Source organism: Oncorhynchus mykiss, chromosome 22 (genome assembly GCF_013265735.2).
Source record: "Oncorhynchus mykiss isolate Arlee chromosome 22, USDA_OmykA_1.1, whole genome shotgun sequence".
Lineage (NCBI taxonomy): Eukaryota > Metazoa > Chordata > Actinopteri > Salmoniformes > Salmonidae > Oncorhynchus > Oncorhynchus mykiss.
The window spans coordinates 26,820,230-26,834,447 of NC_048586.1; the positions used below are offsets into that span (position 1 = coordinate 26,820,230).

A 14,218-nucleotide genomic window follows, 5' to 3' on the forward strand; every position below is an offset into this window, starting at 1 on the left:
ACGCACCAAAAAAAGTGTCAAGGAAAGCCAGCTTGGATTTGGCATTACTCCTATCAAATCCCATTGAGAGAATACGTCAGTGACAAAAAATGTGAATTGTTGCATCTCGTTGTGTTGTTGTCCTCCGGTGGCTAGTTAGCCACCTGGCTAAAACTGTCCCTTTCCTAAATTAGCCATGGATGGAGATAGGGATTTGGACTTGTGGTTTAACTTAATTCTCCGTAATGGCCAATGATTATAACGCCGATTCTGATCCAACCATTAATTCATACATTGTTGTGCCCCTGGCCTGAGAGGATGGAAGTTCAATATGTAGCTAGATATAGAAGGCTAGTGTTAACTAGCGAACATTGCCCATGAATAGAAGCTAGACTAGCGAGCAAGCATTTTTGCCAGGTAGACTACGACAACAAAAAATAAAGGCATGTACTGTATGACAGAGTGATAGACCGTTTCTTCAACATGAAAGACAGGATGGCATTGGTGTTTTGCAGGTACTATTTAATGAAGCTGACAGTTGAGGACTTGTGAGGCGTCTGTTTCTCAAACTAGACACTCTAATGTACTTGTCCTCTTGCTCATCTGCGCACCGAGGCCTCCTACTCCGCTTTCTATTCTGGTTAGAGCCATTTTGCGCTGTTCTGTGAAGGGAGTAGTGCACAGCGTTGTACAAGATCTTCAGTTTCTTGCCAATTTCTCGCATGGAACAGCCTTCATTTCTCAGAACAAGAATAGACTGACGAGTTTCAGAAAAAAGTTATTTGTTTCTGGCCATTTTGAGCCTGTAATCGAACCCACAAATGCTGATGCTCCAGATACTCAACTAGTCTAAAGAAGGCCAGTTTTATTGCTTCTTTAAGCAGAACAACAGTTTTCAGCTGTGCTAACATAACTGAAAAAGGGTTTTCTAATGATCAATTAGCCTTTTAAAATGATAAACTTGGATTAGCTAATACAACGTGTCATTGGAACACAGAAGTGATGGTTGCTGATAATGGGCCTCTGTACGCCTATGTAGATATTCCATAAAAAATCTGCAGTTTCTAGCTACAATAGTCATTTACAACATTAACAATGTCTACACTGTATTTATGATCAATTTGATGTTATTTTAATGTACAATTTTTAAAATTTTCTTTCAAAAACAAGGACATTTTTAAGTGACCCCACTTTTGAACGGTAGTGTAGGTTGAGTAGGTACTGAGTACGTATTGTAAAAGTTTCCCTTGACCACTGACTAGGGTCAACTTGTACCGTAAACTAAACAAGAGAGATATGGCTGGGTTTAATGTGAGTGTAATGGGTTGTAGGGTAAAGGAGTTGAACTCACCAATGAGCGGGTAGGGGGAGTCATCTTTAATGGAGCTCACCCACAACTGGTGGTCTTTCACACAGCCCGAAATGCCAAACTGCTGTAGTGCCATTTGGATGACATCAGTGGTGCTGTCTGTATTACTTACAGCTAGAGTCTTAGCCTGGGGGAAGACAAAAACATTTGAAAAATGCACACACATGACGGAACACACACACACACACACCTGCACCCATACATAAACAGTACTTACATAAGCACAATTCCCAATGTCCTTTGCAAATATCTTCAGAGGAATGGTCTTGGGGTCATCCTTCTCTTTCTCTTCGTTTATTCGACTAGAGGAACGAAGGAGGAAGTTAGCATAAAAAACAATACCTTCTTTAACACAAGCAAGACTAAACACATTATTCAAGCCACTGAAGTCAAGCCATAGACTATTAGTATCAGAGGAAGTTATGAACAATATTGTCATCCGTCATTTCTGGTTACCTTTTGATGAGAAAAAGCCACTTCTCCTTGTGCTCCACAGAACTGCAGACAGACAGAGAGAGAGATAGAAAATGAAGTCGGATAACCAATATTATTTTTCTCATCTTCTCTCACATAACGTGTCCCTGTAAAACTGTATTTTTTCTATGAATTCCTGGTATCAAGGCATATAGTGTATTTGTGATATTGTATAACAACTAGCTCTCTGATAACGTGTCCCTGTAAAACTGTATTTTTTCTATGAATTCCTGGTATCAAGGCATATAGTGTATTTGTGATATTTTATAACAACTAGCTCTCTGTGGTCAGAGTATTTTTTTTTTTACTAGGAATATGACTCTGGTTGTGGTGCGGTGTTGGGATGATAATTTACTGTTCTAGTGGTTGTTCTTTTTCTGAGACAGTCCTGTACTGTACACTAAATTTCCTTTCGTACGGTACCCGGAGGCAAAGTCATTAATATCTGTCGGGTGATTGGTTGAGGATTCTTGGGTGCGTGACGTCACTCTGACCGCTCACCAAAACATGGCAAACAATTTCTTTCAACTCGGGTCTGAAACCAGTAGTAACCACGACATTGAATGACAGTTAACATAAAAATGACATATGAATCTGAAATTCTAACGCCCCAATAACATTGTCGCAGAGGAGGGCTTGCTATCAGCCGTTTTCTTATAAAACAGCTCAGATAGCAAAGTGCTACCTAAAGTTAGCTAGACTCGAGACCTCATGGGGACATAGGATTCAGGAGCCAGTGGGTTAGATATTATTCCACCATGGGCAACAACAACTGGCTACTAACTTGTTTTCAGACAAATATGTTCAACTCATCCAGTGACCAGCACATTTAGAAGGATAGCTATTGACTGAAATGTAGCTAGCTTACTGGCTAGCTAGCATGCTAGCTCACACTGTCCATGCAGTAGCCAAACTAGCTAGCTAGCTCACTAATCATGGATGCCAAGACACAGCTATCTAGAGCTTATGGGCACATAAGATACATTAGCCAACTGGTTAGACATGATTACATCATGGGCAACAATATCTGGTGACTAGTTCATATTCAGACAAATCATTTCAACTCATTTTTAGTTTACACACTGACCACCGCATTTAGGAGGATAGCTAATTACTGAAATGTAGTTAGCTATATCACTGGCCAGGCAGTAACTAATTGTGGACGCATTACCTATTCTTTGATACATTTTGGTTAACTTGCTCATACCAAGCATACCATCAAGCAACACATACCAGACCGTTTGTGGAAAGGTAAAAATAACTATTTGTGGGCTTGTTTTTTGAATGATCGGACAGTGAAACTAAAATAGGTTGGTCACTAGCTGGTGAGGCTTTCATTTATTTCCCAATTAATTTGGTGATCAAGCTGACGCTGCATTTCCCAAGTTGTTCGGTCAGTGCTAACTGCTCATTCCGGCAGCTAGCATGAATATTCATGTCCTTTCCCAGCCTTCCTACGGAAGGAAATTTTGCGTACATACTACATACTCAATGAGGATTTATTAAAGGGACATTCTCACTACATACAGTAAGCATGTGTGTGTGTGTGTGTGTGTGTGTGTGTGTGTGTGTGTGTGTGTGTGTGTGTACCTGAATGTGGCGACACAGTTGAAGGTAGGCCAGCCCATGACAAAGCTCCTGTCTAGACTGGTGCTGCCCTCACACACCTCCTCCATACAGCCTGCTGTCCACATCTCACACAATCGCACCTGAGCCTTCAGTTTAAAGTGTGTGGATGACCTGCAGCAAACATGAGAGGGTCACACACAGTTTAACACACAAGCATACACGCGCAGAATCACGTTTCTGAGCACATACATTTATTAATAGCCATGGTGGAATTCTCAACATTCCTACAGCAAACCTGCTGTATGTACACGTGTCTATGTCTGTGAACACCCCCGATACACACACACTTTCCTATCATACTCTTTTTAACCCAGAATGTAATAAAGCCAATTATAGCTGTCTCCACTATGTATGGGTCAGCTCCACCCAGAGGCACATGATGTTGAATATACAGTTGGTTGGAGAGAGAGGCCCTGTTTTGCTGCCACAACATCACAGCAATGTTGCATCAACACCCTGAAAATATCTGGAGCATTGCCTGAAGGTTGTGTTCTGGGTGGGGAGCCCCTCTGGCCCTGATGAGTGGTCTCTGATCTGGGCACGGCCTCAGATGGATTTAATTGGCTGAGAGGTAATTATAGGCCGGATAGAAACGATAGGAGGGGAGGGAGGGAGGGAAGTATAGGGCTCACAGTCCCGGGAGACAGGGTTTTAGACTTGAGTAGGGAAGAGAGGGATGGAATGCAGTTTTTAGCAGTTGCCTTCCGCTTTTTTGCTCCCCCCCCCCCCCCCCTCTCACAGACACACACAGACTCACTTGGCCTTGGCGACGAGGAGTGTGTCAGTGAAGAGGAAGAGGTGTCTCTCCTGCGTCTGCAGGCCAGTCTTCAGCTGGGTGTGGGCGTGGGCCAGGAACACCCTGCCTGGGGAGAGGAACGCCTGCACCAGGGGACACGTCTCTGGGCTGACCGGAGACAGGCAGTTCTCCCTGTCAACACACATACATGTTAGAATAACCAGGTAAACACATCACATGGGGTTGGAACAACCAGTTCAACATACAGTAGAGGGATCATTTCAGGTTAGCTCCCAATGGGCGAATGGGTCAGGATGATTACTGTTTGTGGTCAGAGGGAGAGGAAGTGTGGGTCCCTTTGGTTGTGTAATTTATTTATTTTCTTCATTTATTTATTTCGCCTTTATTTAACCAGGTAGGCAAGTTGAGAACAAGTTCTCATTTACAATTGCGACCTGGCCAAGATAAAGCAAAGTAGTTCGACACATACAACAACACAGAGTTACACATGGAGTAAAACAAACATACAGTCAATAATACAGTAGAAAAATAAGTCTATTTACAATGTGAGCAAATAAGGTGAGATAAGGAAGGTAAATGCAAAAATAAGGCCATGGTGGCAAAGTAAATACAATATAGCAAGTAAACCACTGGAATGGTAGATTTGCAGTGAAGGAATGTGCAAAGTAGAGATAGAAATAATGGGGTGCAAAGAAGCAAAATAAATAAATACAGTAGGGGAAGAGGTAGTTGTTTGGGCTAAATTATAGATGGGCTATGTACAGGTGCAATAATATGTGAGCTGCTCTGACAGCTGGTTCTTAAAGCTAAGTGTTTTGAGAATAGTGTTTCCAGTTTCAGAGATTTTTGTAGTTCGTTCCAGTCATTGGCAGCATAGAACTGGAAGGAGAGGCGGCCGAAGGAAGAATTGGTTTTGGGGGTGACCAGAGAGATATACCCGCTAGAGCACGTGCTACAGGCGGGTGCTGCTATGGTGACCAGCGAGCTGAGATAAGGGGGGACTTTACCTAGCAGGTTCTTGTAGACGACCTGGAGCCAGTGGGTTTGGCGACGAGTGTGAAGCGAGGGCCAGCCAACGAGAGCATACAGATCGCAGTGGTGGGTAGTATATGGGGCTTTGGTGACAAAACGGATGGCACTGTGATAGACTGCATCCAATTTATTGAGTAGGGTGTTGGAGGCTATTTTGTAAATGACAACGCCGAAGTCGAGGATCGGTAGGATGGTCAGTTTTACAAGGGTATGTTTGGCAGCATGAGTGAAGGATGCTTTGTTGCGAAATAGGAAGCCAATTCTAGATTTAACTTTGGATTGAAGATGTTTGATGTGAGTCTGGAAGGAGAGTTTACAGTCTAACCAGACACCTAGGTATTTGTAGTTGTCCACATATTCTAAGTCAGAACCGAGTAGTGATGTTGGACGGGCGGGCAGGTGCAGGCAGCGATCGGTTGAAGAGCATGCATTTAGTTTGACTTGTATTTAAGAGCAATTGGGGGCCAAGGAAGGAGAGTTGTATGGCATTGAAGCTCGTCTGGAGGGTTGTTAACACAGTGTCCAAAGAAGGGCCAGAAGTATAAAGAATGGTGTCGTCTGCGTAGAGGTGGATCAGAGACTCACCAGCAGCAAGAGCGACATCATTGATGTATAAAGTGAAGAGAGTGAGTCCAAGAATTGAACCCTGTGGCACCCCCATAGAGACTGCCAGAGGCCCGGACAACAGGCCTTTCGATTTGACACACTGAACTCTATCAGAGAAGTAGTTGGTGAACGAGGCGAGGCAATCATTTGAGAAACCAAGGCTATCAAGTCTGCCGATGAGGATGTGGTGATTGACAGAGTCGAAAGCCTTGGCTAGGTCAATGAATACGTCTGCACAGTATTGTTTCTTATCGATGGCGGTTAAGATATCGTTTCGGACCTTGAGCGTGGCTGAGGTGCACCCATGACCAGCTCTGAAACCAGATTGCATAGCGGAGAAGGTATGGTGGGATTCGAAATGGTCGGTAATCTGTTTGTTGACTTGGCTTTCGAAGACCTCATAAAAGGCAGGGTAGGATAGATATAGGTCTGTAGCAGTTTGGGTCAAGAGTGTTCCCCCCCTTTTGAAGAGGGGGATGACCGCAGCTGCTTTCCAATCTTTGGGAATGAATGAACCCAGTGCTCCCTATAGGCATTCCCAATGACCTCCTAGTCTCATTTTAACAAGGTTATCCACTTCCTCAGCTAGGGCTTACATAGCCTTACAGCCCTGGTGTATGTATAGAGTGGCGATCTGAGCTGTGACATTAGACAGATGGTGTTATCCTCGTGTGGCTGGGATAATGTAATTTGTAAAATAATGTCAAAGACAAAGACCAAGGCACTTCAGACAGTCAGTCTTCCATTAGTTAATTCTTTACAGTAGGTAACTGATTAATTACACAAGTCAATGGGAAAGGTACAGTATCTGTGTTTTTGAATGACTATGCATGTGGAGGGATATTCCATGGCAAGCTTTTGGTGCTTCCCAGTGTTGGGAGGGAACTGTTTGAAGGGAATTCTCTTGGGTTGGGGACTAAGATTTTTTTATATATTTTTTTTACCTTTATTTAACTAGGCAAGTCAGTTAAGAACAAATTCTTATTTTCAATGACAACCTAGGAACAGTGCTGCATTGTTCAGGGGCAGAACGGCAGATTCTTACCTTGTCAGCTCGGGGATTCAATCTTGCAACATTTCGGTTGCTTTTCCAATGCTCTAACCACTAGGCTACCTGCCGCCCCTAATGGGTGATGATGGGTGTGTGTGCACCCGTTTGTGTGTACATGCATGTGTGGCTGATTTGCTCAGTTGGTAGAGCATGGTGCTTGCAACGTCAGGGTTGTGGGTTCGATTCCCACAGGGGACCAGTATGAAAAATTATGAAAATGTATCCATTCACTATGTAATTCGCTCTTGATAAGATTGTCTGATAAATACCTACAATGTAAATGTAATGCTGACAAAGAGGAGGGAGTCAATCATCTCCTTCAGTCTTTATTAAACACAACACATTTTGCATGGCTAAACACTGGACTACTGTTAAGGTCCACTACATTTCCTGCTCGTTGAATATCTCATTCCAAAATCATGGTATTAATATGTAGTTTGTTCCACCTTTGCTGGTATGACAACCTCCACCCTTCTCGGAAGGCTTTCCAATAGATGTTGGAAGATTGCTGCGGAGACTTGCTACCATTCAGCCACAAGATCATTAGTGAGGTTGGGCAGTGATGTTGGGCAATTAGGCCTTCCTTGAAGTCGGTGTTCCATTTCATCCCAAAGGTGTTCGATGGGGTTGAGGTCTCTGTGCAGGCCAGTCAAGTTATTAAACACCGATCGAAAAAAACAGCCTTACACCACTCCAGCCGACGCTTGGTAATCTTAGGCTTGTGTGCGGCTGCTCGGGCCATGGAAACCCATTTCATGAAGCTCCCGACAAACGGTTCTTGTGCTGACGTTGCTTCCAGAGGCAGTTTGGAATTTGGTAGTGAGTATTGCAAACGAGGAAAGATGATTTTTACCTGCTTTTACCTGCTTCAGCACTCAGCCACTTCACGGCTGAGCAGTTATTGCTCCTAGATGTTTCCACTTCACAATAACAGCACTTACAGTTGACCGGGGCAGCTCTAGCCAAGCAGAATTTGGAAGAACTGACTTGTTGGAAAGGTGACATCCTATGACGATGCCACGTTGAAAGTCACTGAGTTCTTCAATATGGGCCATTCTACTGCCCATGCTTGTCTATGGAGATTGCACGGCTGTGTGCTCAATTTTATACACCTGTTAGCAACGGGTGTGGCTGAAATAGCCAAATCCACTCACTTGAAGGGGTGTCTACATACTTTTGGCCATGTTGTGTATATACATGTACGTGTGAGTTAGCCACAGATCAGTAGATAGGGTTTATCAAACACACTATTAGAAAATACACTATATATACAAACGTATGTGGACACCCCTTCAAATTAGTTGATTCGGCTATTTCAGCCACACCCGTTGCTCAAGCACACAGCCATGCAATCTTCATAAACAAACAGGAGAAATAATGGCCTAGGGCTGTTTTTCATGGTTCAGGCTAGAACCCCTTAGTTCCAGTAAAGGGAAATCTTAACGGTACAGCATACAATGACATTCTAGACGATTCTGTGCTTTCAACTTCGTGGCCACAGTTGGATGCCCCCATGCACAAAGCGAGGTCCATTCTGAAATGGTTTGTCGAGAACAGTGTGGAAGAACTTGACTGGCCTGCACAGAGCCCTGACCTCAATCCCATCGAACACCTTTGGGATGAATTGGAACGCAGACTGCAAGCCAGGCCTAATCGCCCAACATCATTGCCCAACCTTACTAATGTTCTTGTGGCTGAATGGAAGCAAGTCCCCGTAGCAATGTTCCAACATCTAGTGTAAAGCCTTCCCAGAAGAGCGGAGGCTGTTATAGCAGCAAAGGGGGGGACCAACTCCATACTAATGCCCATGATTTAAGAATGAGATGTTCGATGAGCAGCTGTCCACATACTTTTGGTCATGTAGTGTATATCCACTTGAACAAGAGAATAACTTTTCCTGGATATTATTATTATTAGAATATCAAGAAGATGTGTGTGTTAACTTTGGAAGGGACAACTTGTCCAAGAGCGGGAAGAGAACAATGACAGTCATCCGATCATGAAAAACACAGAAATACACAGATATAACCACTGTATCAGGTTCTAGAGAAAGATACATCTTCCTGAATGATGTCAATATCTGCCATGGGCAAGTACAGCAGATGGAACAAGTTGTCATTTATACGGGGAACAAAGGAAATCGTTGCAGGGCTCTGTCCTTTCCTGTTTACATCAGGCTGTGAGATCCGATTCTCAGCTCACATTCAAGAGATAATGACCCTGTACACACACACACACACCCATCATCTTGACCCCCAACCCCAGAGAATTCCATTCAAACAGTTCCCTCCCAACACTTGGAAGCACCAAAAGCTTGCCATGGAATATCCCTCCACATGCATATTCCATAGTCAGTCAAAAACACATACCTTTCCCATTGACTCGTGTAATTAATCAGTTATGTACTGTCAGTAATTAACTAACGGAAGACTGACTGACTCTGAAGTACCTTGGTCTTTTTACAACTCTTTTTATTCCAAAAAGAACGAGGGAACTAGAAAACCAATTCAATCACAGACTAAGGTCTTCAGTTTGCTATTGACTCATTGCTTCTGGATGACTTTTAAAGGCAGAAACCATGATTCAAAACCAGGTTGGAATTTGTAGGAGGGAAAATTGGGGAGGTTCATATCCTCGTACCCCCCTAAAAATTCTGGAATATAACCGTAATCAACACCATAACAGACAAAAGATGAGCTTCAACGCGATATTATAATTAGATTTTTATTTATTTAACCTTTATTTAACTGGGCAAGTCAGTTGAGAACAAATTCTTATTTACAATGACGGCCTACCAAAAGGCCTCCTGCGGGGACGGGGGCTGGGATAATATATAAACATAGGACCATATCACCTTCTTCTCTACATGCTTTTCTTAATATATCTGGGAAATGCCTATGTCATAGAACCCCCACACACACAGAACACCTTCCTGTAATATCTCTCCCTGGCTCTCTCCCTCTATAAAGATACCAGACTTCCATATTCAGCCCCCCTCCCCCTGAATGGTTGATTGGCAGCTGAGCTCCTGGTCCACTGAAGCTGATGGATGACTGACTAACAATCCCATTGTGTCATGTGATGTTGATAAATTGGGCATAGAGGCCGTTTGCATCTACACACCACATATACATGGCCATCTTTGTTAGGGAACAGTCCTGTGGAGCGAGATGTTGACTTTTCATAGACAATGCTTGTTGTTTATTCTCGGGGGGCTGCTGTGGGATAAGGTCTCTAAACCCAACCCTGGGAGACAACAGCACAACACAGCATACTAATGTCCCAGCATGCCTTTAGGGAGAGAATGGTGAATATTGATGAGCCCTACTAGCCAAACAGAATGCCTAATGAGTGGCACCACCCTCTTATCTAAGCCTGGTAATTGCCAGGGACCTCACAATACGATATTATCAATACATTCTCATGATTGACATGATTCTGTATGTTTTGAGATTCGATCCTGCGATTATATTGTGATTTGATGTTCCATACATATTGCTCACTATATGACTGCTGCAGAGAGACAAGAGGGGGCATTATACTTTTGGGGGCCTCAGTCATGTTGGCTCACTATTTAAAAAGAAGATGGAGAACAAGCTATAGGATGAAAAATACTGGAGTTTTGGCGCAGGTACAGCCGACTATCTCAAGCTAGCGCTATCTAGCAAAATCAACAACTACAAATCAATACTTGGAGTAAAAGTATCTACATAATATTGTCCAAAATAATATCACGATATGTAAATATCCCTATTCACCTCCATTACTACTTATCCTGATTATGGTCACACTGGCTTTCTGTAGTCTCTCTCTTTCTCACACACACACGCAAACACACGGAGGTGGGGTGTGTCAAGGTTACTGGAGGCTGCTGCCAGGAGATGAGGTCGCCCTGGTCCAGATGTGTGTTGTAACCAGACCAAGAGGACATGTCCCTCAGATGACACACCCACACCCCTGTTCTATCAACATCTTAACTCCCCTTGTGTTTTGATGGGACGAAGATTTTCTGTAGCTCAGCGAAAAGCTCTAGAATGATACTCGTGCACTGCATCCCCTAGGCAGACATTATACATCCATATATAACACTGTCCTTTTGCTTTGCTCTAGTTAACATATGTGTGTTTGTGTGTGTGTGTACTGCTGTCTGCCTGTCATCTCCACTCCAACAATAAATGGCCAACAGCTCTCCTGCATATTTCAACACATTTGTTATTGAGGCCCAGCGACCAATATCTTTCAATTTATTATCAATTTGTCTGCACCTGTCCAACCCCAAGTAGTGCTTGACTTATCTTAGGGGCACAAAAAGTTTTGTAGGTTATGACAACAATCTAAGGGAAAAGCAAATTAATTGCAACCCCTTGTCAAGAGACAGGAAGGGGGGACTTTACACAAATCTCATTGACTTATGTAATGTTTGAACTTTGACCGGGTGATGAAATCAAACAGTGTGTTTGGACCTGATGGTGTGTGTGTTGCATGTCTCAGAAACAAGTATTAGCAATAGCTTGACTTCTCCTCCAGTCAAACACTGTCCAAACCAACACCAGTGACACTCTGCAAAGTGGTGTGATTGACGGCGTAGTGTGTGTGTGTTAGCCGTCCTGTCAACTCACGGTGAAAGACCTAAGTCGAAGTGCACAAGGCACCAATACACTGCTGCCAATTCTCCATGGTTACGTCTTGAATGAAGACATCACTACTGACATGGATTTATAATCCACACTATCTGACCGAGGGGACTACACTCACTTCTCACGCACGCACGCACGCACACGCACACACACCTCTCTTTGGTTCACAATCTTTCCTTATCTAATATGAGTCATCTAGTGTATCCAGTGACTCATAGAGTGGACCCCGTAGCAGGGGAGATGGGGTCTTATAAAAATAACATCAGTGTGATCTTTCCAAAACTCACTTCATGGTTTTAATAGAAAGCAAGGGCAACAGACCTTGTCTCTCATACATATGGTAGAAGGAGTTCTGGAGGGTGCCATGGTTGTTGAGAATGAGGAGGTAGAATATGGAAGGACAAATGGAGGCATGTACTGTACATGCATAAGTTTTAGTGTGGACAATGACTATAGTGAATATGTATAGATTGCATATAACTCCAGCTGTAGAAGGTAGTAAATGACTCCATGTGATTGGGAATAATATGAGAAATGAAGCACTGTCTTATAAAACTCTCCATATCAGGAAATGTCTCCTGCATGGTGACACGGTGGCTGGTGGCCATTAAAAACAGGGTCATTATTGCTAAAACTACGTTAAGTTTATAATATTCCCCTCCTCCCATATCCATTTCACTGCTGCAGGCCATATTGTGCTGTGCCTCAGTAGGGACTGACTGTAGCCCTGGAGTGGTAAAGCTGGAGCAGAGTGAGGCGACTTCTAGATGAGGTGAAAGGGGGAGGGGTGACGTAAGTGCCTGAGCGAAAGGACAGAGTCACCACACAGAAACTCTAGGCTTGATGATAAAAGCAGGCAGGAATCACCTGGGCCAGCAAAGAATTTATAGCAGAGTAGTGTGTTTCCCTGAAGAAAAGTAAATCATTTGGAGAGAGAGACAGAGAAAAATAGAGAAAGAGATAGATCGAGAGAAAGAGAGACAGACAGAGAGAGAGACAGACAAAGAAAGAGAGAGGGAATGCGTAGATTAGTGAGTTGAAGAGAGAGAGAGAGAGAGATGTCTTCATCTCATCCAACACGCCTCGCTTCCCTGACCTTTAACTTCTCCCCACTGTGAATCACATGATAGCACCATGCCACCTCTAGCACCATGCCACGCTCTCTGGACAAGCCCTTCCCTGGAGAACCCCCTTGACCCTGGTGACCCCCGTCATTCTCTGCACCTCCTGACAAGGAGTTAGAGGTCAAGGCTTAGAGCATTAACCCAGTCTCCTTCGCTCCTGAGAATGTCTCCACCACAGACACTCTCACTAAGTGTCTGCAATTCGCTTGCTCTCTCTCTCACACTCACACTTTCTCTCTACACTCAGACACACAATACCTCCAGCCACGAGAGCAATGAACCATTAAAGCGTCAACAGCGTTCAGCTCAACACTCCTATGTGGTCCAGTTTCACACAACATGCTCCAGCTCAGCCTACACTAACTGAGTAAACAGTTAGCACTAGAAAACACATAAACATGTCCAATAACACCAGGACAGGACAAGGTTTCTCTACTCTAGTCTCTCTAACTCTGCAATAATGTTAGTTTGGTGTGTAAGATATTACATTTCCAAGTTCTAATGTCACATACATAAGTACAGTGAAATGCCTTTCTTGCAAGCTCTAAACCCAACAATGCAGTAATCAATGACAATGTAATACTAAAAATAACAAGGTAGGACAAAAACACACAAGAAATAAAAATAAGTAGAACATGATAAGGTAAGTAAGCATACCATATTATACAGGTCAGTTCCAGTACCACATTTTATTTATTTATTTATTTATTTATTTTTTCACCTTTATTTAACCAGGTAGGCCAGTTGAGAACAAGTTCTCATTTACGACTGCGACCTGGCCAAGATAGAGCAAAGCAGTGTGACAAAAACCTCAACACAGAGTTACACATGGGATAAACAAACGTACAGTCAATAACACAATAGAAAAATCTATATACAGTGTGTGCAAATGTAGTAAGATTAGGGAGGTAAGGCAATAAATAGGCCATACTGGCGAAATAATTACAATTTAGCATTAACACTGGAGTAATAGATGTCCAGATGATGATGTGCAAGTAGAAATTCTGGAGTGCAAAAGAGCAAAAAAAATAACAATATGGGGATGAGGTAGTTTTGTGGGCTATTTACAGATGGGCTGTGTACAGGTGCAGTGATTGGTAAGCTGCTCTTATAGCTGATGCTTATAGTTAGTGAGGGAGATATGTTCTTCAGCTTCAGTGACATTTGCAATTCGTTCCAGCCATTGACAGCAGAGAACTGGAAGGAAAGGCGGCCAAAGCAGGTGTTGGCTTTGTGGATGACCAGTGAAATATACCTGTGCATGCTACAGGTGGGAGTTGCTATCGTGACCAGTGAGCTGAGATAAGGGCTTTACCTAGCAAAGACTTATAGATGACCTGGAGCCAGTGGGTATGGTGACGGATATGTAGTGATGGCCAGCCAACAAGAGCATACAGGTCGCAGTGGTGGGTAGTATATATGGGGCTTTAGTGACAAAACTAAAGGTCACACTGTGATAGACTACATCCAATTAGACTACATCCAGGCTATTTTGTAAATGACATCGCCGAAGTCAAGGATGAGTGGGGATCACCTAACCTATCATATCGCGGGGGCTAT

At 43.3% G+C, this 14,218-nt stretch overlaps 1 protein-coding gene across 3 annotated transcripts in view; it reads right to left on the reverse strand.

Annotated features, from left to right (window-relative positions):
- The window catches only part of LOC110502078 (rho GTPase-activating protein 20), a 107,889-nt gene that overhangs the window by 14,812 nt on the left and 78,859 nt on the right, over nucleotides 1-14,218 (reverse strand). For all 3 annotated transcript variants that reach the window (XM_036958999.1, XM_036958997.1, XM_036958998.1), the window contains 5 exons: nucleotides 4,209-4,379; nucleotides 3,413-3,562; nucleotides 1,805-1,846; nucleotides 1,566-1,650; nucleotides 1,331-1,475 (listed from right to left, as the gene is read on the reverse strand). In XM_036958999.1, the coding sequence (XP_036814894.1) occupies nucleotides 1,331-1,475; nucleotides 1,566-1,650; nucleotides 1,805-1,846; nucleotides 3,413-3,562; nucleotides 4,209-4,379 (593 nt within the window). The remainder of the gene's footprint in view (nucleotides 1-1,330; nucleotides 1,476-1,565; nucleotides 1,651-1,804; nucleotides 1,847-3,412; nucleotides 3,563-4,208; nucleotides 4,380-14,218) is intronic.